General features: G+C 47.1%; 2 protein-coding genes across 4 annotated transcripts in view; one reads left to right on the plus strand and one right to left on the minus strand.

Annotated features, from left to right (window-relative positions):
* Positions 1–8,361: 8,361 nt before the first annotated feature.
* LOC138662880 (uncharacterized) lies at positions 8,362–14,443 on the minus strand. Its single transcript, XM_069748871.1, has 4 exons — positions 14,255–14,443; positions 11,948–12,061; positions 10,083–10,239; positions 8,362–9,543 (listed from the first exon to the last, which is right to left on the minus strand). Exons 3-4 carry the CDS (start codon positions 10,226–10,228, stop codon positions 8,565–8,567), a joined length of 1,125 nt encoding a protein of 374 aa, XP_069604972.1. The 5' UTR covers positions 10,229–10,239; positions 11,948–12,061; positions 14,255–14,443; the 3' UTR covers positions 8,362–8,564.
* A 51-nt stretch (positions 14,444–14,494) lies between these two features.
* LOC138662878 (gastrula zinc finger protein XlCGF57.1-like) overlaps positions 14,495–22,412 on the plus strand; it is a 56,426-nt gene continuing 48,508 nt past the window's right edge. Inside the window, exons 1-2 of one of the 3 annotated variants that reach the window (XM_069748870.1) lie at positions 14,496–14,577; positions 17,986–18,063. The gene's annotated coding sequence lies outside the window, so the exon portion shown is untranslated. Of the gene's footprint in view, positions 14,578–17,985; positions 18,064–22,412 lie in introns of all 3 variants that reach the window. The other 2 variants (XM_069748868.1, XM_069748869.1) reach the window with 2 other exon arrangements.

A 22,412-nucleotide genomic window follows, 5' to 3' on the forward strand; every position in this document is an offset into this window, starting at 1 on the left:
ACACATGATGAGAGCATTATACTGCCTCTGTACAAATCCCTAGTTAGACCGCACATGGAGTACTGTGTCCAGTTTTGGGCACCGGTGCTCAGGAAGGATATAATGGAACTAGAGAGAGTACAAAGGAGGGCAACAAAATTAATAAAGGGGATGGGAGAACTACAATACCCAGATAGATTAGTGAAATTAGGATTATTTAGTCTAGAAAAAAGACGACTGAGGGGCGATCTAATAACCATGTATAAGTATATAAGGCGACAATACAAATATCTCGCTGAGGATCTGTTTATACCAAGGAAGGTGACGGGCACAAGGGGGCATTCTTTGCGTCTGGAGGAGAGAAGGTTTTTCCACCAACATAGAAGAGGATTCTTTACTGTTAGGGCAGTGAGAATCTGGAATTGCTTGCCTGAGGAGGTGGTGATGGCGAACTCAGTCGAGGGGTTCAAGAGAGGCCTGGATGTCTTCCTGGAGCAGAACAATATTGTATCATACAATTAGGTTCTGTAGAAGGACGTAGATCTGGGGATTTATTATGATGGAATATAGGCTGAACTGGATGGACAAATGTCTTTTTTCGGCCTTACTAACTATGTTACTATATATATATATATATATGTGTGTGTGTCTCAATGACATATATATATATCCCTGTACTATGTATAGACATTTATTTTAGCTATTCTATTCTAACCTGTCAGTGAGATTTAACTGTACACCGCACTGAATTGCCGGCTTTTCTATAGAACACCGCTGCGTATTTCTCGCAAGTCACACTGTTGGTCCGTGTGTAATCCGTATTTTTCTCGCCCCCATAGACTTTCATTGGCGATTTTTTTTTTTGTGCAATACGCTGACAAACGCAGCATGCTGAGATTTTCTACGGCCGTAAAAGACCGTATAATACGGATCTATAAAATACGGCAGATAGGGCCATAGAGAATCATTGTACCGTGCGCAATCTGTATTTTCTACACCTCTCATACATCCGTAAAACTCGCTAGTGTGACGCCAGCCTAACTCTCAAACCGCATGTCCAAACTCTTGCCACCTCCTGTCGCCTCCAACTCAAACATATTGCCAGAATCTGTCCCTTCCTCTGCCCTCAATCTACTAAAACGCTTGTGCATGCCCTCATCATCTCTCGCCTCGACTACTGCAACACCCTCCTCTGTGGCCTCCCTGCTAACTCTCCTGCACCACTCCAGTCTGTCTTCAACTCTGCTGCCCGGCTAATCCACCTCTCTCCTCCCCTCTGCAAATCCCTCCACTGGCTCCCAATTCCCCAACGAATCCAATTCAAACTACTAACACTGACCTACAAAGCCATCCACAACCTGTCCCCTCCCTATATCTCTGAACTATTCTCCCAGTATCTTCCCTCACGTAATCTTCGATCCTCCCAAGACCTCCTACTCTCCTCCACACTTATTCATTCCTCACACAACCGCTTCCAAGATTTCTCCCCAATATCCCCCATCCTCTGGAATTCAACACCTCAACACGTCTGATTAGCCACCAGTGCCACCACCCTCGGATCCTTCAGACAGAACCTGAAAACCCATCTCTTCAGGAAAGCCTACAGCCTGCAATAACCATTCTGCCGCCTCCCCACCACCAGAGCTGCTGCACCCCCGACCTTCTGTCTCTTCCCCATTATCCCATAGAACATAAATCCGCAAGGACAGGGTCCTCTCCCCTCTGTACCCGTCTGTCATTGTAAATTTGTTCACTGTAAATGATATCTATAACCCTGTATGTAACCACTTTCTCATGTACAGCACCATGGAATTAATGATGCTATATAAATAATAATAATTCATGCCAGGCTGCCCAGAGGCAAAGACAAACTGTCCTCTGTGGGAGGTGTATGGTCTATGTCCTCCCTGCCATGCTCCAGTGATGCCCGTGAGCTACTTTGAGTGCCACCCTGTTGTGTTCACGACATGGTGAAGTGTTGTTCCACAGAGCTACTCGCCCGTGCATGCTGCAGCTGAAACTCCAGTATTGCTTCTGCTCGCACAGCCTCTACAACGTATTCAACTTTTGAGTTCCACCTTGTTGATATGTCGCATATGAGGCGCTGATCGAGAAGGTAGAAGTGAAGCTGCAGCGCAGACCGTCGAGCAGCTGCAGGGTGTGAACGCCATAATCGTGCACAGACGACCTCTCACATATGGGTAATTTTTAAGAAAGATTTGCACCACTAAACTTGACACATGTGCCAGGCAAGGGATGTGGTCAAACCAGCTAGGCCTAGAGCTGCTACCAGATTTCGCCCGTTATTGCACACCACCAGGTCTGGATTTAGGTCCAGCAGCACCAACCACTCATCAGTCTCGTTTATTCCTTGTCCACAGCTCTTGCGCAGTATGGAACTTGTCCCCCAAAATGATGAGTTTGAGAACAGCCTACTGTCTTTTCCCCCTGGCTGTGTTGAAGTTGCAGGTGCTAGTCTTACTGCTAGGTGATGGAGTAAGTGGAGTAGGCCACAGGGGCAGAGCAATGTCCAACAATAGATGTAGGACATGCGCTAGAATGCCTTCCTCCTCTGTCCCAGCTGCCACATTTACCCAGTGTGCAGATAGGGAGATGTAACGTCCCTGCCCATACTTACTGGTCCACGTATCGGTAGTTATCTGGACCTTGCCACTGATAGCGTTGCACAGTGCACACCTGATTTTGGTTGCAACATGTGTGTGCTGGGCAGGGATGGCCAACTTGAAACATTAGTGGTGGATGAGAACCACGTACTTCGCAACAGCCACCACCATCTTTTTTTTTTAAATGGTTTTTCTCCATCAGCTGGAATGGCAGTGTTTCAAAGGCCAGGAATTGGTAAATGCTGTTATTCAGGACCAGGGCCTGTGGGCGGGTAGTGGGGTATTTCCTCTTTCTCTATGGGGTTTGGGTGATGGAGAGATGAACACTTCCATGGGACAGGGTGGAGATGCTTGGTGACACTGCTGGTGGTGGTGCTGTCACATCCTGTCTTTGCGGGTAGGCTGTTGTTCGTGAGCTGGATGAAGAGGTCAAGACCACAGCAGAAGAGGGAGCAGGAGGAAAGCTCACATCTGTCATGTTTTTTAAGGTGTCTACTCTACTGCAGCTCGTACTTAGAACTCAGATGCAGGCGGTGCTCAGGTTAAGAAAATGTAAAAAAAAAAAAAAAAAATCAGAAGAGACTGCTTCATGACTTTGGGCTGATACTGCTTGGCCGATTTGCAAGGGGGTGAGGTGGTAGAAAGATGCCCACGGTCCTCAGGTGAAAACTGCGCTTTCAGCAGTGGACCCATTGGAAAGAACTAGAGGCGCTCTCAGCCATCCAATCAAACACCGTCTGCACATGTTCTTGCCTCACTATCCATCCAGCGGTGCTCGTGCCTAGGATATGGTGCACAACATCCCGTGGACTGCATGCACCAGAGGAACGTGTTTCATGTAGACACGTAACGGGCCAGATCAACTATGTTATCTCCACCACGACCTTCATTTGATGCTCTCCTCATGTCATTTCCCCAACAATAATTCCCAGTAGAGAAGAGGCTGAATTAGGGCACTCTGAACCATGCTTCATTACTGGCAGCATGCATCAGGTTATTACAGCATGCTGCACAAGGGTGGTAAATAAACAGTATATGGTAATTGTCTAAATTTTTCTATTAAAAAAAAAAATTAAATTTTAAAATTTGAGAATCATTAGTGGTTGATACCCTTTTAAAGGAGAAGTGTAACAATGATTGCAGCCAGCGTCTTGGGAGTCTCCTCCGGTCTTTATCAGGCTCAGTATAGGAGGAGGCTTACAGCAGTGGATACAGAAAGCGCTGCCGTCCTCATCCAGAACGGATCCACGATGATTTGTTCCCACTTCTCATTGGTGTACTAGCCCAGTTTTTATTAATCTTACAGGACCATTTCCAGTTTTCCATATTACAGAATTGTATCTTTATAAATGTCGCACTGATGGGCCGTATGGCATCCTATGTTTTCTGCTCACACCCATCTGATCTCAGTCACATTGCAGCTGAATACAGATCTGCCCGGCCTGATAGAACATTGCTCCGAGGGCAGCCGACATTTACAGGATTGCCCTCATCTGATTTTATGCTAACAAAAGCGAGATAAAATGTGAAGAGTCACATATTATACAGAACTGGCCATAAATAAGACAAGTGATGCAGAACTATCAATATGGGAGGGGGAAACAGTTGTGGCCAGAAATACTGCAGCAGTTCATAGATGAGGAGGGGGAGGTTTTATTGTCCTGTGATTTAGGTCTGATCCAGGGTTGTGAAGTCTCCAGGAGGTCTGAGGGAAACATTCCTTAATTGATAGAGCAAGACAAATACATGCAACACATTTATTCCAGCTGTGTCACAGGTCGTCAGAATTTTGTAAACCATTAGTACAAAAAAATTAAAACCTGAATATTGCCTAACATTCCAGAGATACATTATTCCTCTGGAAAATGTTACAGCCAGTCCCATCAGTGGTGGCAGCAGCAGTGAAACCCTCAGGCCGGCCTCACACTCAGCGTTGAAAAATACGGTCCGTATTTTACGGCCGTAATACGCTCCAAAATTAGAAATACGGTGGTCCGTAAGAACTCCGTAGGCAAGGTGTGGTCGCGTATTTTGCGCATGTAATGTTGCGTATGTAATCCGTATGCCCACCGTAATGCGTAATTTTCACGCAACCTGACAAAATGGACATATAACGGTTTTGGCGGATGAAATTGATTTAAATTACCCTCAGCAACCCTATTTAAGGCCTCTACAACAGGTGTCTCACTCCCATATGGTCATTTTGTGGTTTTGCAACTGTTGGAGTGTTGTTGTAACATTTTGACCATGTCTGACCACCTGCAGTTCACCCCAACGCAGCGTGTTTTGTTTAACTGGCTATTGTCTCGTCGGTTTGGGCACCCATACCCTGTGATTGTGGATCCGCGGAGGAGCAGAAGAATGTGGGTGCATCCTCTTCTGACTAAACGCCTCACTAAAGGTCATTTTCATCGGCTATATACAGCTCTACGGGAACATCCAGACAAGTTTTATCTGTACTGTCGCATGTCTATACAAACCTTTGACAGATTGTTGGAGATATTACGCCCAGGAATAACATTTCAGGACACAAGGCTGCGCAAAGCCATCTCTGCTGAGGAGCGTCTTCTCCTCACGTTACGGTATGTATTCTCCATCCTCACATACTGCATGTTGATGATCTTTTTTATAAATGTTTCTTCTTTTTTAAATTTTTACCCATATGTGTACATTAAGGCCAAAGCAGATGTGACGTGACGTAACTGTTATATTTCAGCCCCTTAAGGCCATTTTTCCCATTTCAGTGTTAATTTAGTAGGCCACAAATGCAAATATGATTGTGCTTATTCATGTTTTGTGTGCACTCTTGAAACAAACCTAATTTATTGTGTTTGTTTCACTTACAGATTTCTGTCCACTGGATTGTCCTTTGCGGGTCTCCACCTTGAATTTTTGATTGGCCGCTCCACCATTTCTGGCTTTGTGCGGTTAACCTGTCACCAAATATGGGATAGACTTAAGGACCTTGTGATGCCTGAGCCCAAACAGGCTGATTGGCTCAAAATAGCCCATGGGTTCAAGGTCAATTGTGACTTCCCAAACTGCATTGGAGCGGTGGATGGGAAACATATCAGGGTACGTAAGCCGCCGAACTCTGGCTCCCAATTCTACAACTATAAGCAGTTTTTCTCTGTAGTTCTGTTAGCTGTAGTTGACAGTAACTACAGGTTTATAATTGTAGACATTGGGGCCTATGGACGAACTGGAGACTCTAGGGTCTTCAATTCGTCTATAATGGGTCGGCGGCTAAGTGAAAACCAGTTAGACCTCCCACCACCACAACTCCCAGGCTCCACTGCAGAAGCCCTGCCTTTTTTTTTTGTTGGAGATGAGGCCTTCCAACTCACCAGACACATCATGAGGCCTTATCCCCGGCGCAACCTGGACCACCGTCGGAGGATATTTAATTTGCGCCTTTCTAGGGCGCGCAGACTGGTGGAGTGCGCCTTTGGTATTCTGGTGGCCAAATGGCATGTCCTACAGACTGCCATGCAGCTCAGTGAGGCTACAGTCAATGAAGTCATCAAAGCATCTGTAATTTTGCACAACTATACCCGCATACATGATTGCTTCTCAGATGGTAATGATGAACACATGTTGCGTAGTGTCAGTAGTCCAACACCACATGGCCCACCTCCGCGCCGTCCCCTTTCTGGTATCAAAGTTAGGGATGTATTGACCAATTATTTTGTTTCTCCTCAGGGTTCTACTCCCTGGCAAGATTATGCTGTTTCCCAGTTGTGATTTTTGTTATTTTAAAGATATGTTTTTAACATAGTAACATAGTTAGTAAGGCCGAAAAAAGACATTTGTCCATCCAGTTCAGCCTATATTCCATCATAATAAATCCCCAGATCTACGTCCTTCTACAGAACCTAATAATTGTATGATACAATATTGTTCTGCTCCAGGAAGACATCCAGGCCTCTCTTGAACCCCTCGACTGAGTTCGCCATCACCACCTCCTCAGGCAAGCAATTCCAGATTCTCACTGCCCTAACAGTAAAGAATCCTCTTCTATGTTGGTGGAAAAACCTTCTCTCCTCCAGACGCAAAGAATGCCCCCTTGTGCCCGTCACCTTCCTTGGTATAAACAGATCCTCAGCGAGATATTTGTATTGTCCCCTTATATACTTATACATGGTTATTAGATCGCCCCTCAGTCGTCTTTTTTCTAGACTAAATAATCCTAATTTTGCTAATCTATCTGGGTATTGTAGTTCTCCCATCCCCTTTATTAATTTTGTTGCCCTCCTTTGTACTCTCTCTAGTTCCATTATATCCTTCCTGAGCACCGGTGCCCAAAACTGGACACAGTACTCCATGTGCGGTCTAACTAGGGATTTGTACAGAGGCAGTATAATGCTCTCATCATGTGTATCCAGACCTCTTTTAATGCACCCCATGATCCTGTTTGCCTTGGCAGCTGCTGCCTGGCACTGGCTGCTCCAGGTAAGTTTATCATTAACTAGGATCCCCAAGTCCTTCTCCCTGTCAGATTTACCCAGTGGTTTCCCGTTCAGTGTGTAATGGTGATATTGATTCCCTCTTCCCATGTGTATAACCTTACATTTATCATTGTTAAACCTCATCTGCCACCTTTCAGCCCAAGTTTCCAACTTATCCAGATCCATCTGTAGCAGAATACTATCTTCTCTTGTATTAACTGCTTTACATAGTTTTGTATCATCTGCAAATATCGATATTTTACTGTGTAAACCTTCTACCAGATCATTAATGAATATGTTGAAGAGAACAGGTCCCAATACTGACCCCTGCGGTACCCCACTGGTCACAGCGACCCAGTTAGAGACTATACCATTTATAACCACCCTCTGCTTTCTATCACTAAGCCAGTTACTAACCCATTTACACACATTTTCCCCCAGACCAAGCATTCTCATTTTGTGTACCAACCTCTTGTGCGGCACGGTATCAAACGCTTTGGAAAAATCGAGATATACCACGTCCAATGACTCACCGTGGTCCAGTCTATAGCTTACCTCTTCATAAAAACTGATTAGATTGGTTTGACAGGAGCGATTTCTCATAAACCCATGCTGATATGGAGTTAAACAGTTATTCTCATTGAGATAATCCAGAATAACATCCCTCAGAAACCCTTCAAATATTTTACCAACAATAGAGGTTAGACTTACTGGCCTATAATTTCCAGGTTCACTTTTAGAGCCCTTTTTGAATATTGGCACCACATTTGCTATGCGCCAGTCCTGCGGAACAGACCCTGTCGCTATAGAGTCCCTAAAAATAAGAAATAATGGTTTATCTATTACATTACTTAGTTCTCTTAGTACTCGTGGGTGTATGCCATCCGGACCCGGAGATTTATCTATTTTAATCTTATTTAGCCGGTTTCGCACCTCTTCTTGGGTTAGATTGGTGACCCTTAATATAGGGTTTTCATTGTTTCTTGGGATTTCACCTAGCATTTCATTTTCCACCGTGAATACCGTGGAGAAGAAGGTGTTTAATATGTTAGCTTTTTCCTCGTCATCTACAACCATTCTTTCCTCACTATTTTTTAACGGGCCTACATTTTCAGTTTTTATTCTTTTACTATTGATATAGTTGAAGAACAACTATAATTAACTATATAACTATAATTACAAAATTATATTTTGTAATATATTATTATCAACCACTGAAAACGTACTGTGTGTGTTTTTTTCCTTAATTACCATGTTTCTGTTTTCTGAATATGTGTGTGATGCAAAAATGATTAGTCTCCAAACATCAATTGGCTTTTTTGTAAACTTTTTACTAACTTTGCAACCCTTTTTTTTTGGTTGTTAACCCTATATTTTTTTGCCATATGGTTTTGAGAAGCCTTTTTTATGGGTTGCTTTATAACAAGGATCCACAACAAAGTGGAAATGTTTTGAAAACATTAACATGGTAGCCAGCTACCAAAACAAAACACAAAAAAAAAAAAAAACTAAATTACAGATCCCTGTAAGTTGGTGGGGGAGATGTTGGCAGCTCTGGATCCTGGTCTGGTGGCCTTTGTTGGGCCGATGGCAGTTCATCCTGTGAGGATGCAGTGGCTTGCGGCCCAGAATACTGGCCTTGTCCATATTGGCCAGATGTGTGTTGACCAAAAGCCATTTGGCTCTGGGCATCATGCTGAGGTACAGATTGCCTTGCATCATACCCCAACCCAAAATGGCCATGTTGTCCAAACCCAGGTTGGGACCAGCCAACATCACTGGGTCTGGAGAAGTGGCCATATTGGGATTGGGGGTTGAAGCCTGCCATTTGGTACTCTAATGGCCTTTGTAGATTTTGGGATGGGAGGGGTTGAAGGGGAGGCATACGTGGAGTAGGTGCAGCAAATCCTGATTGATTTGGCTCCTGTTGAGGGAATTGAAGGCGCAAGAGGTTTGTTTGGCCAAGCTGCCTTCGCTCCAGGTATTCAAAAACCTCATAGGGGTTATTTGGAGGGGTGCTTAAATCAGTCAGGATTTGCATACACCCTCTCACACGTAGCCTCACCTCACGGGGAAGGGGTCTAAGGTATCGGGCAAGGCTGCGGGCAAAGGCCTCCTCGCCATCATCTGTGGCTGCCCTGGCCAAATAGTTGAGGACCCCAGCATCAACTTCACTTCTTCTGCCTTCAAGCTCTCTCCTTCGCCGTGATCTCCGTAAAGGCCCAGCTGCCTGTGGGTATGACACCAGTGGGCCTGTAGGGCTGCTGCTGTGCCCATGTTCCACAGGCCTTGGTACATGTGCTGCTGAGGGTGGTGGTGCAGCATCTTCATCACTTGCTGCTGCCTGCAGTGATGATGCTGCTGATGGGTCCTCAATGATGGATCCTGATGCAGCCACAGATGGTCCTGCAACCTCTTCCTCCACACTTACAGGATCAATGATAGGGTCTGATTCTGATCCGGTTTCCCTCTCTGTGAGGTTTGACTGTGTTCTGTAAAGAAAACAATAAAATAAAATTTTTATTTTTACATTGTTTAATTAGACATCGGTGTGCAATATTAAAATAAAAAAAAAAAAAAAAAAAAACACAACATCTCCTTCTCTACTCCCCTATTATCTCATATTCACACAAGAATATCCAAGATTTGTCTTGTAGAGCCCCACAAATGTACCAAACACTATCACGACACATCATAATGTGGCATACCATTTCAAGCTACACAAAAACCAGGCACAACCACCTCTTCAAACAATAAGATACCATGCAGTAACAACCCATACCACAAAACACTGCCTGAACATCTCTAAACTCGCATACTACATTCTCACCCATCCCTTGTTGAATCTTGGGATGCTTGGCGGCCAGGGTCCTCTCTCCTCCAGGACACTTTTGGAATTTATGCTTGTTTACATTATTGTTGGCACTATATTGACACATCCTTACATGGAACTTGCAATGTCATAACCCTAATCCACATAAAAAAATTAAATTTAGTTTAATTACAAATGTCTAGAGTGGTTTGTACTTACTGCCTAAGATCCATACTGGCATCCAAAAAGGAAAGACGGTCGTAATATATATACTTCCTCTTCTTCAGTGCGGCTGCTGACCCACTCCTAGCCCGCTGCGGTCTTTCCCGCCGGTATTGGTCCCGGATGTTGCGCCATCTTGTCATAACATCATCCACTGCAATTACAAGGGCACAAATAATGTTCTATATCATTCTGAACATAGCTTAGTCCAGTTGTCAGACATATTTGTATTGTTAAAGCAAAAAATGGCTATAGCACAATAATTTCCATGGTGAGTCAGATGATAAAGGGGTTACATGCAGAGGTCTATATATCGCCCACAGTTAAGAACTTGACAGTATCAGACTGGTAGAGAGGGGAGAGAACCCTGTTCTTGCAAACATACATTAGGTAAGATATGCTAGGATAGGAAAGAAAAATGACTTGTGCTATAATGAGAATAATGCTCAAAAATATCTAAAAATAAGACAAGGGACAACAACCCTCTGGACGGAGTATGAGGCCAAGAAAAATAATTAGCAGGGCAAGATGAACATGAACTATGTCCAGAAACACTTTGGCATGTTACTCAGCTTTTGAAAATGACAAATAAGGCCATAAATAACATATAAAGATAAAAATGATTGCTCAAGTAATCATGTAGGGAAAGCATCTTTTAAAGTAAAATCTTGTGAATACATGAGTGTACTTATATAGACTTGTCTGCTCCGCACGTGGCCGTTGGGCATAATCAGGGAATAGTAGCCCACAGATGGCCCTCCAAGCTGCCTCTTTCCTGGCCCGGTTGGAGTAGTTGGGATCCCTCTGGTCCCATATTTCAGGCCTTTCTTGGACCAGGATGAGGAGCATATCAACATTGATGATGTTTGCCATGCTGCTTGGAACTCTGTGGAGGCGAGCACCAGACTTCCGGGATGTCTGTGTGGCTTTTTGAGCTAATTAGCATGTCTGAGTTTCATGATTGAGGGCTTGGCTCAATTCCTTGCACCTGGCGATGTCTGGAGATGTCTGGCGTATTTTACGCAAGTCACACTGTTGGTCCGTGTGTAATCCGTATATTTCTCGCCCCCATAGACTTTCATTGGCGATTTTTTGCGCAATACGGTGACAAACGCAGCATGCTGCGATTTTCTACGGCCGTAGAAGACGGTATAATACGGAACCGTAAAATACGGCAGATAGAAGCTTGGCCATAGAGATGCATTGTACCGTGTGCAATCCGTATTTTCTGCACCTCTCTTACGTCCGTAAAACTCGCGAATGTGAAGCCGGCCTCATAGAAAACCAGCTAATGTCTTTTAAAGAAAAAACAATTATGGACTTAAAAAACATACAGCTAGTCCGGCTGTATGGGCTACATGGAAGTGCGGGTCCGGTCTACTGGTGAGGACGTCCCTACAGATCGTTTCCCCAATAACCTGCAATGTGTAAACTCAGCCTGATACAGATCCAACTGCGTTACCCTCCACTAATGTCACCCCGCGCTTAAGAATTATAGAAATGAAAATTCAACTCATAGCTGTCAAAAAAGTTTATTACAAGTCAAATAGTTAGAAATTAAGAAGAGATATATAAATATATGCATACATACAAATGAATAAGACGGGTCCCTCCGCCTCCCCGGCCGGGCCCCGTCGGGTCCCTCCGCCTCCCCGGCCGGGCCCCGACGGGTCCCTCCGCCTCCCCGGCCGGGCCCCGACGGGTCCCTCCGCCTCCCCGGCCGGGCCCCGTGCCCCGTCTTATTCATTTGTATGGGGAGGCGGAGGGACCCGACGGGGCCGGGGAGGCGGAGGGACCCGACGGGGAGGCGGAGGGACCCGACATTATCAGACACCCACAGTGTCACCACTTTGGGTCCTCACATGGATTGTGGGGTCACAAGCATTCCACTTGGTGAAGAGAAGTCCAGTGATGAAATGACATCTGTAGGGAGGTCACTGCTCTGAGGGACACAGGATGGGGAAAAGCCACAATACCTAGAATAAAACAGAAAAAATCATGTAGAAAACTCAAGTAGTGGCTGACACCAGTGGCCACCAGGCTAATACTGAACAGAATAGCGTGCGAGGAGAGAATAAAGCCCGGGATCTGGAGACATTATCACGCAGTTTTGCTCCCAGAGGTCATAGGTCAGTCATCAACCTGACATCATGTGCGCCCAATAATATTAAGAAAGTTTTATGTAAAAAAACAAAAAAAAACAAAACACACAACAGGACCGACTCACCATCAGGCAGAGATTCTCATGTTAAGTAATATCAATCCCTCAGATCTCCATCATCATTCATCCCCTCCCCTGTTCGCCCCCTCACACTATTCTTCCCTACACACCCCCCACCGCAAGTGACATCACACACTGACCTGCACAGTACGTGACAACAGCCCCCCACACCATGCAGACCCATGCAAATAACATCAGCCCCACTCTGCAGGTAGACCCCCCTGCACACAGATCCCCCACGCATGCAACATGACCCCCTTCCCAACAGAGACTCCAGCACACAGCCTCTCTTCCCCAGAGACCCCCAGCACACAGCCCCCCTTCCCAACAGACACACAGCCCCGCTCGCAAGGAACATGACCCCCTTCCCACGGAGACCCCCAGCATGCAGTCACCCTTCCCCAGGCAGGCCCCTCCAGCACGCAGTCCCAGGCAAGCAACATCACCCCCTTCCCCAGGCAGGCCCCTCCAGCGTGCAGTCCCACGCAAGCATCACCCCCGTCCCCAGGCAGGCCCCTCCAGCGTGCAGTCCCACGCAAGCATCACCCCTTTCCCCAGGCAGACCCCCAGCACGCAGTCTCACGCAAGCATCACCCCCTTCCCCAGGCAGACCCCCAGCACGCAGTCTCACGCAAGCATCTCCCCCTTCCCCAGGCAGACCCCCAACACGCAGTCTCACGCAAGCATCACCCCCTTCCCCAGGCAGACCCCCAGCACGCAGTCTCACGCAAGCATCACCCCCTTCCCCAGGCAGACCCCCAGCACGCAGTCTCACGCAAGGATCACCCCCTTCCCCAAGCAGACCCCCAGCACGCAGTCCCACGCAAGCATCACCCCTTTCCCCAGGCAGACCCCCAGCACGCAGTCTCACGCAAGCATCACCCCCTTCCCCAGGCAGACCCCCAGCACGCAGTCCCACGCAAGCAATGTCACCACCTTCCCTAGGTAGCGCCCCCAGCACGCAGTCCCACGCAAGCAATGTACCCCCTTCTCCAGGCAGACCATCAGCACGCAGTGCCATGCAAGCATCACCAGCTTCCCCAGGCAGACCACCAGCACACAGTCCCATGCAAGCACCATCTCCCCTGGCAGACCCCCCCCTTCCAGCATGCACATGCAGCCCCATGCAAACATCACCCCCTCCTCCCCAGACAGACCCCCTCCAGCATGCACATGCAGCCCCATGCAAGCCCCCTCCAGCATGTGCATGCAGCCCCATGCAACCCCCCTCCAGCATGCACATGAAGCCCCATGCAAGCATCCTCCAGCATGCACATGCAGCCCCATGCAAGCATCACCACCCCTTCTCCCCAGGCAGACCCCCCTCCAGCGTGCACATGCAGCCCCATGCAAGTATCACCCCCTTCCCTCCAGGCAGACCCCCCCTCCACTATACACATGCAGCCCCATGCAAGCATCACCACCCCTTCTCCCCAGGCAGACCCCCGTCCAGCATGCACATGCAGTCCCACGCACATGCAGCCCCATGCAACATCACCCCTTTCTCCCCAGGCAGACCCCCCCCCCATCCAGCATGCACATGCAGCCCCATGCAAACATCACCCCCTCCTCCCCAGACAGACCCCCTCCAGCATGCACATGCAGCTCCATGCAAGCCCCCCTCCAGCATGCACATGCAGCCCCATGCAAGCCCCCTCCAGCATGCACATGCTGCCCCATGCAAGCCCCCTCCAGCATGCACATGCAGCCCCATGCAAGCATCGCCACCCCTTCTCCCCAGGCAGATCCCCCCCCCCTCCAGCGTGCACATGCAGCCCCACGCAAGCATCACCCCCTTCTCTCCAGGCAGACCCCCCCGTCCAGCATATACATGCAGCCCCATGCAAGCATCACCCCTTTCTCCCCAGGCAGACCCCCCGTCCAGCATGCACATGCAGCCCCATGCAAGCAACATCACCCCTTTCTCCCCAGGCAGACTCCCACTTACCTGATCTGTGACTATGGAGAACGACCCAAAACACTCCAAATCCTGCACAAAATCCTCGAAATCCCGCCATGACATCCACAGCCTCCTCCTGTCTGCTCTGCTCTATGGAGGAAGAGGCAAATCCTGCACAAAACACTCAAAATCCAAATCCTGCACGAAATCCCGCCATGACATCCACAGCTTCCTCATGTCTGCTCTGTCTGCTCTATGGAGGAAGAAGCTCCGCCCCTTCCGGTCACATGGGCACGACGTCAGCAGAGGTCCCTTAGCCGCCTTGGATTTAGCCTCTACCATATGTGTGGAGTGCGGCTCTGTAGGTGGAGGTATGTGGAGATTCCCCATTACTGAGCGCGGGGACATTAACCCCTTCTGCATGGAGACTCTTTTGGGGTTGTTGTTGTCACTTTATAAGAATCATAACGTTGTTGTTCTGTTTCCTGTAATAGATACATACGAGCCAACTATGGAGGACAGGAAGTGAGGGGGCGGATTGTTCTCCTAGTACAGGGCCCCTTTCTTGGCCCCACACAGTGTAATGTTCATACAGTACCGCCATACCCCCACACACAGTATAATGTTCATACAGTACCGCCATACCCCCCCACACAGTATAATGTTCTCATAGTACCGCCATACCCCCACACACAGTATAATGTTCCTACAGAACCGCCATACCCCCACACAGTATAATGTTCTCATAGTACCGCCATACCCCCACACACTGTATAATGTTCTCATAGTACTTCCATACCCCCACAAGTATAACCCCTTAAGCCCCGAGGGTGATTTGCACGTTAATGACCGGGCCAATTTTTACAATTCTGACCACGGTCCCTTTATGAGGTTATAACTCTGGAACGCTTCAACGGATCTTGGCAATTCTGACATTGTTTTCTCGTGACATATTGTACTTCATGTTAGTGGTAAAATTTATTCGATATAACTTGCGTTTATTTGTGAAAAAAACGGAAATTTGGCGAAAATTTTGAACATTTCACAATTTTCCAACTTTGAATTTTTATACCCTTAAATCACAGAGATATGTCATGCAAAATACTTAATAAGTAACATTTCCCACATGTCTACTTTACATCAGCACAATTTTGGAACAAAAATTTTTTTTTATTAGGGAGTTACGTTAAAAGTTGACCAGCAATTTCTCATTTTTACAACACCATTTTTTTTAGGGACCACATCTCATTTGAAGTAACTTTGAGGGGTCTATATGATAGGAAATACCCAAGTGTGACACCATTCTAAAAACTGCACCCCTCAAGGTGCTCAAAACCACATTCAAGAAGTTTATTAACCCTTCAGGTGTTTTACAGGAATTTTTGGAATGTTTAAATAAAAATGAACATTTAACTTTTTTTCACACAAAATTTATTTCAGCTCGAATTTGTTTTATTTTACCAAGGGTAACAGGAGAAAATGGACCCCAAAAGTTGTTGTACAATTTGTCCTGATATGTGGGGATAAACCACTGTTTGGGCACATGGCAGAGCTCGGAAGGAAAGGAGCGCCGTTTGACTTTTCAATGCAAAATTGACTGGAATTGAGATGGGACGCCATGTTGCGTTTGGAGAGCCCCTGATGTGCTTAAGCATTGAAATCCCCCACAAGTGACACCATTTTGGAAAGTAGACCCCTCAAGGAACTTATCTAGATGTGTGGTGAGCACTTTGACCCACCAAGTGCTTCATAAAAGTTTATAATGCAGAGCCGTAAAAATAAAAAATCATATTTTTTCACAAAAATGATCTTTTTGCCCCCAATCTTTTATTTTCCCAAGGGTAAGAAAAGAAGAAATTAGATGACAAAAGTTGTTGTGCAATTTGTCCTGAGTACGCTGATACCCAGTGGCGTAGGAAGGGGGGTGCGGGGGGGGGGGCGGTCCGCCCCGGGCAGCACAATGCTGGGGGCGGCCGGCGCTGCAGGAGAAGAAGATAAAAAAAAAAAAAAAAAGACGCCCCTTTAAATCTTCGGGCGGCGCCGTCCGCCGCCACGACCAGGGCCAGCTCCCCCCACCCCCGGGTCCCGCCCCCGCCCCCGCCCCCCGCTCTAATACTCACCTCTCCTGGTTCCTGCGGCTTCAGCGTCCTCTGACTCTGCGACGTCTCAGAGCAGAGGGCGCGATGACGTCACTACTGTGCGCGCCACTCTGCCTCTCTGTCCTGAGCGTCGCAGAGCCGGAGAGACGCTGACTGCACCGGACCTGCGCTGGGAACGGGAGAGGTGAGGATTTTACTTTTTTTTTTTTTCTTTATTTCTGACTGTCTGGGGCTGGGGCAATGCTGGAGACCATGGGGCAGAATGCTGGACACACTGGGGCAATACAGGAGACCATGGGGCAGATTGCTGGACACACTGGGGCAATACAGGAGACCATGGGGCAGATTGCTGGACACACTGGGGCAATACAGGAGACTATGGGGCAGATTGCTGGACACACTGGGGCAATACTGGAGACCATGGGGCAGAATGCTGGACACACTGGGGCAGTACAGGAGACTATGGGGCAGAATGCTGGACACACTGAATACTGGAGACCATGGGGCAGATCTCAGGACACATTGAGGCAATGCTGGAGACCCTGGGGCAGACTTCTGGACATACTGGGGCAATACTGGAGACCATGGGGCAGATTGCTGGACACACCGGGGCAATACTGGAGACCATGGGGCAGAATGCTGGACACACTGGGGCAATACAGGAGACCATGGGGCAGATTGCTGGACACACTGGGGCAATACTGGAGACCATGGGGCAGAATGCTGGACACACTGGGGCAGTACAGGAGACTATGGGGCAGAATACTGGACACACTGGGGCAATACTGGAGACCCTGGGGCAGATTGCTGGACACACTGGGGCAATACTGGAGACCCTGGGGCAGATTTCTGGACACATTGAGGCAATGCTGGAGACCCTGGGGCAGACTTCTGGACACACTGGGGCAATGCTGGACACTGGGGCAGATTGCTGGACACACTGGGGGTAATATACTGGACACACTGGGGCAATGCTGGACACTGGGGGTAATATGCTGGACACACTGGGGCAGACTGCTGGACACACTGGGGAAAGGCTGGACACTGGGGCAGATTGCTGGACACACTGAGGGCAGATTGCTGGACACACTGGGGGTAATATGCTGGACATACTGGGGCAGATTGCTGGACACACTGGGGGTAATATGCTGGACACACTGGGGCAGATTGCTGGACAACATGGGGGTAATATGCTGGACACACTGGGGCAGATTGCTGGACAACATGGGGGTAATATGCTGGACACACTGGGGGCAGGACTTGAGGCATGGGCAGAATGTAGATACGGGGCATGATTGGAGACACGGGGCAGGATTGGATCATGGGGCAGGACGGATACGATGGAGGCTGGTGGGGAAGGATGGGGAGATCATATGGGGTAGAATGGATACTCATGAGGGCAGGATACGACAACATATGGCTGGAGCCAGGAATGAGATAAACGGGGCCAGGGTGGGGAATATTATTACCATAGGGGATAATTAAGGGATATTGTTACTGCAGTGATGTATTTATTTTATTTTTTGAGTATACTGTTTTAAATGGGGGGGCGGTCCTGTTACTGTGCAGAGTGACACTATATCACCTTTTTTTCTTCATGTGGTGTAATGTAGAAGTTGTGAAAAATTAAGTAATGTGTTCTGCAAGCGGAGCTCGAGATAACTGTGTTATTTCCTGCAGAAACGAGTCCTGGCTGGAAGGAATGATGGCGGTCTGTGCTGGATGAAAGATGAAGGACTTCACCTAGAGACGTCACTGGTGAGTCAGTGTTACCTATACACTGACACTATACACTGTATACTATATAGAGGTCCTGTGTATAATGTCACCAGTGATCTCTGTATTACCTCTACACAGACACTGCATACTAAGTACAGATCTCCTGTGAATACTGGCACTTATGGTGATAGTATTGTGGTTTTTTTTTTATTACTGATCAGTATTGTAGTATTCAGTCACTATGTGGTGGTAATATGTGATCTGGAAATGGTGCGGTGGTATTTGTCCCTTGTATGTAGTATTATTCGGTCACTATGTGGCCTGGTCATGGTGTGGTGGTATTAAGTCACAGGTGTGGCATGTGGGGGTGACACCATTAGGCCCAGTTTAAGTTCTACAAAACAGGAAAACCATTTTTGGTAACCTTTGTGTGTATTGAGCTGGGGGGGGGGGGGGAAGGGGGGGAAGGGGGGGAAGGGGGGGGCAGCCGTCACACACTAAAAGACGCTTTTTTTATAGCAAAAAAGTTTTTGCGTCTCCACATTTTGAGACTTAGAATTTTTCCATATTTTGGTCCACAGAGTCATCTGAGGTCTTCTTTTTTAGGGGACGAGTTGACGTTTTTATTGGTAACATTTTTGGACATGTGACATATTTTGATCATTTTTATTCCGATTTTTGTGAGGCAGAATGACCAAAAACCAGCTATTCATGAATTTCTTTTGGGGGAGGCGTTTATACCATTTTGCGTTTGGTAAAATTGATGAAGCAGTTTTATTCGTCGGGTCAGTACGATTACAGCGATATCTCATGTCATTTTTTTATGTTTTGGCACTTTTATACGATAAAAGCTATTTTATAGAAAAAATAATTATTTTGGCATCGCTTTATTCTCAGGACTATAACTTTTTTATTTTTTTGCTTATTATGCTTTGTGGCGGCTCGTTTTTTGCGGGACAAGATGGTACCATGGTTATTTACATCCGTCTTTTTGATCGCGTGTTATTCCACTTTTTGTTCGGCGGTATGATAATTAAGCGTTATTTTTTGGCTCGTTTTTTTTTTTTTTTCTTACGGTGTTCACTGAAGGGGTTAACTAGTGGGACAGTTTTATAGGTCGGGTCGTTACGGACGCGGCGATACTAAATATGTGTACTTTTATTGTTTTTTTTTTTGTTTTTGTTAGATAAAGAAATGTATTTATGGGAATAATATTTTTTTATTTATTTAGTATTTTTTTTTTTTTTTTACACATGTGGAAATTTTTTTTTTTACCTTGTCCCAGGGAAGGGACATCACAGATCGCCGATCTTACAGTTTGCACAGCACTCTGTAAGATCGGCGATCTCATTCATCGCTGCAGGCTTACAGAGCTTCAGCTGCAGCCTGCTCCTGACCCGGAAGTACTCCCTGCAGGACCCGGATGCAGCCCCGCGGCCATTTTGGATCCGGGGCCTGCAGGGAGAAGACGCTCAGTACAAGGTGAGCACATCACCTTGTACCGATCGTCTCAGGGAAGCTCGCAGGGAGCCCCCTCCGTGCGCGATGCTTCCCTGTACCGCCGGCACACTGCGATCATGTTTGATCGCTGTGTGCCGGGGGTTAATGTGCCGGGAGCAGTCCGTAACCGCTCCTAGCACATAGTGCTGGATGTCAGGTGCGATAGGCAGCTGACACCCGCCCGCGATCAGCCGCGCTCCCCCCGTGAACGTGGCCGATCGCGTATGACGTACTATCCCGTCGGTGGGAATTAAAGCCCACCCCACCTCGACGGGATAGTACGTCATATGGGATTAAGGGGTTAATGTTCCTACAGTACCACCATACCCCCACACACAGTATAATGTTCTCATAGTACCGCCATACCCCCACACAGTATAATGTTCCTACAGTACCATCATCCCACCACACACAGTGTAATCTTCTCATAGTACCGCCATTCCCCCACACACAGTATAATGTTCTCATAGTACCGCCATACCCCCACACACAGTATAATGTTCCTACAGTACCGCCATACCCCCCACACACACAGTATAATGTTCTCACAGTACCGCCATACCCCCACACACACAGTATGATGTTCTCATAGTACCGCCATACCCCCACACACAGTATAATGTTCTCATAGTACCGCCATACCCCCACACACACAGTATAATGTTCTCATAGTACCGCCATACCCCACACACAGTATAATGTTCTCACAGTACCGCCATACCCCCCCACACACAGTATAATGTTCTCATAGTACCTCCATACCCCCACACACAGTATAATGTTCTCATAGTACCGCCATACCCCCACACACAGTATAATGTTCTCATAGTACCGCCATACCCCCACACACAGTATAATGCTCTCATAGTACCGCCATACCCCCACACACAGTATAATGTTCCTACAGTACCGCCATATACCCCCACACTGTATAATGTTCTCACAGTACCACCATACCCCCACACACAGTATAATCTTCTCATAGTACCGCTATACCCCCACACACAGTATAGTTTTCCTACAGTACCGCCATACCCCCCCCACACAGTATAATGTTCCCACTGTACCGCCATACCCCCACACACAGTATAATGTTCCCACAGTACCGCCATACCCCCAAACACAGTATAATGTTCCTACAGTACCGCCATACCCCAACACACAGTATAATGTTCTCATAGTAGCGCCATACCCCCACACACAGTATACTGTTCTCACAGTACCGCCATGCCCCCAAACACAGTATAATGCTCTCATAGTACCGCCATACCCCCAAACACAGTATAAAGTTCCTACAGTACCGCCATACCCCCACACACAGTATAATGTTCTCACAGTACCACCATACCCCCACACACCGTATAATCTTCTCAAAGTACCGCCATACCCCCACACACAGTATAGTGTTCCTACAGTACCGCCATACCCCCACACACAGTATAATGTTCCCACAGTACCGCCATACCCCCCCACACAGTATAATATTCCCACAGTACCGCCATACCCCCACACACAGTATAATGATCCTACAGTACCGCCATACCCCCACACACAGTATAATGTTCCTACAGTACCTCCATCCCTCCACACACAGTATAATCTCATAGTACCACCATACCCCCACACACAGTATAATGTTCCTACAGTACCTCTATCCCACCACACAGTATAATGTTCTCATAGTACCGCCATACCCCCACACACATTATAATGTTCTCATAGTACCGCCATATCCCCACACCCAGTATAATGTTCTCATAGTACCACCATACCCCCACACACAGTATAATGTTCTCATAGTACCACCATACTCCCACATACAGTATAATGTTCTCATAGTACCGCCATACCCCCACACACAGTATAATGTTCCTACAGTACCTCCATCCCTCCACACACAGTATAATCTCATAGTACCACCATACCCCCACACACAGTATAATGTTCCTACAGTACATCTATCCCACCACACAGTATAATGTTCTCATAGTACCGCCATACCCCCACACACAGTATAATGTTCCTACAGTACCGCCATACCCCCACACACGGTATAATGTTCTCATAGTACCGCCATATCCCCACACAAAGTATAATGTTCTCATAGTACTGCCATACCCCCACACACAGTATAATGTTCTCATAGTACCGCCATATCCCCACACACAGTATAATGTTCTCATAGTACCGCCATATCCCCACACACAGTATAATGTTCTCATAGTACCGCCATATCCCCACACACAGTATAATCTTATCATAGTACCGCCATACCCCCACACACAGTATAATTTTCTCATAGTACTTCCATGCACCCACACAGTGAAATGTTCTCATAGTACCGCCATACCCCAAGTATAATGTTCCTACAGTACCTCCATACCCCCACACACAGTATAATGTTCTCACAGTACCGCCATACCCCCACACACAGTATAATGTTCTCATAGTACCACCATACCCCTACACACAGTATAATGATCCTACAGTACCTCCATCCCACCACACACAGTATAATGTTCTCTGTTATGAAAGGCAATTCAGTATCACAATGGGCATGGAGGTCAGAGCACATACAGTGATCTGACAATAACCCAAAATAATAGAACGAGCTCTGAGACGTGGGAACTCTGCAGACCGCAATCCCTGATCCTCTCCACACACAACTAGAGGCAGCCGTGGATTGCGCCTAACGCTACCTATGCAACTCGGCACAGCCTGAGAAACTAACTAGCCTGAAGATAGAAAAATAAGCCTACCTTGCCTCAGAGAAATACCCCAAAGGAAAAGGCAGCCCCCCACATATAATGACTGTGAGTAAGATGAAAAGACAAACGTAGGGATGAAATAGATTCAGCAAAGTGAGGCCCGATATTCTAGACAGAACG

Source organism: Ranitomeya imitator, chromosome 2, assembly GCF_032444005.1.
Source record: "Ranitomeya imitator isolate aRanImi1 chromosome 2, aRanImi1.pri, whole genome shotgun sequence".
Classification (NCBI taxonomy): domain Eukaryota; kingdom Metazoa; phylum Chordata; class Amphibia; order Anura; family Dendrobatidae; genus Ranitomeya; species Ranitomeya imitator.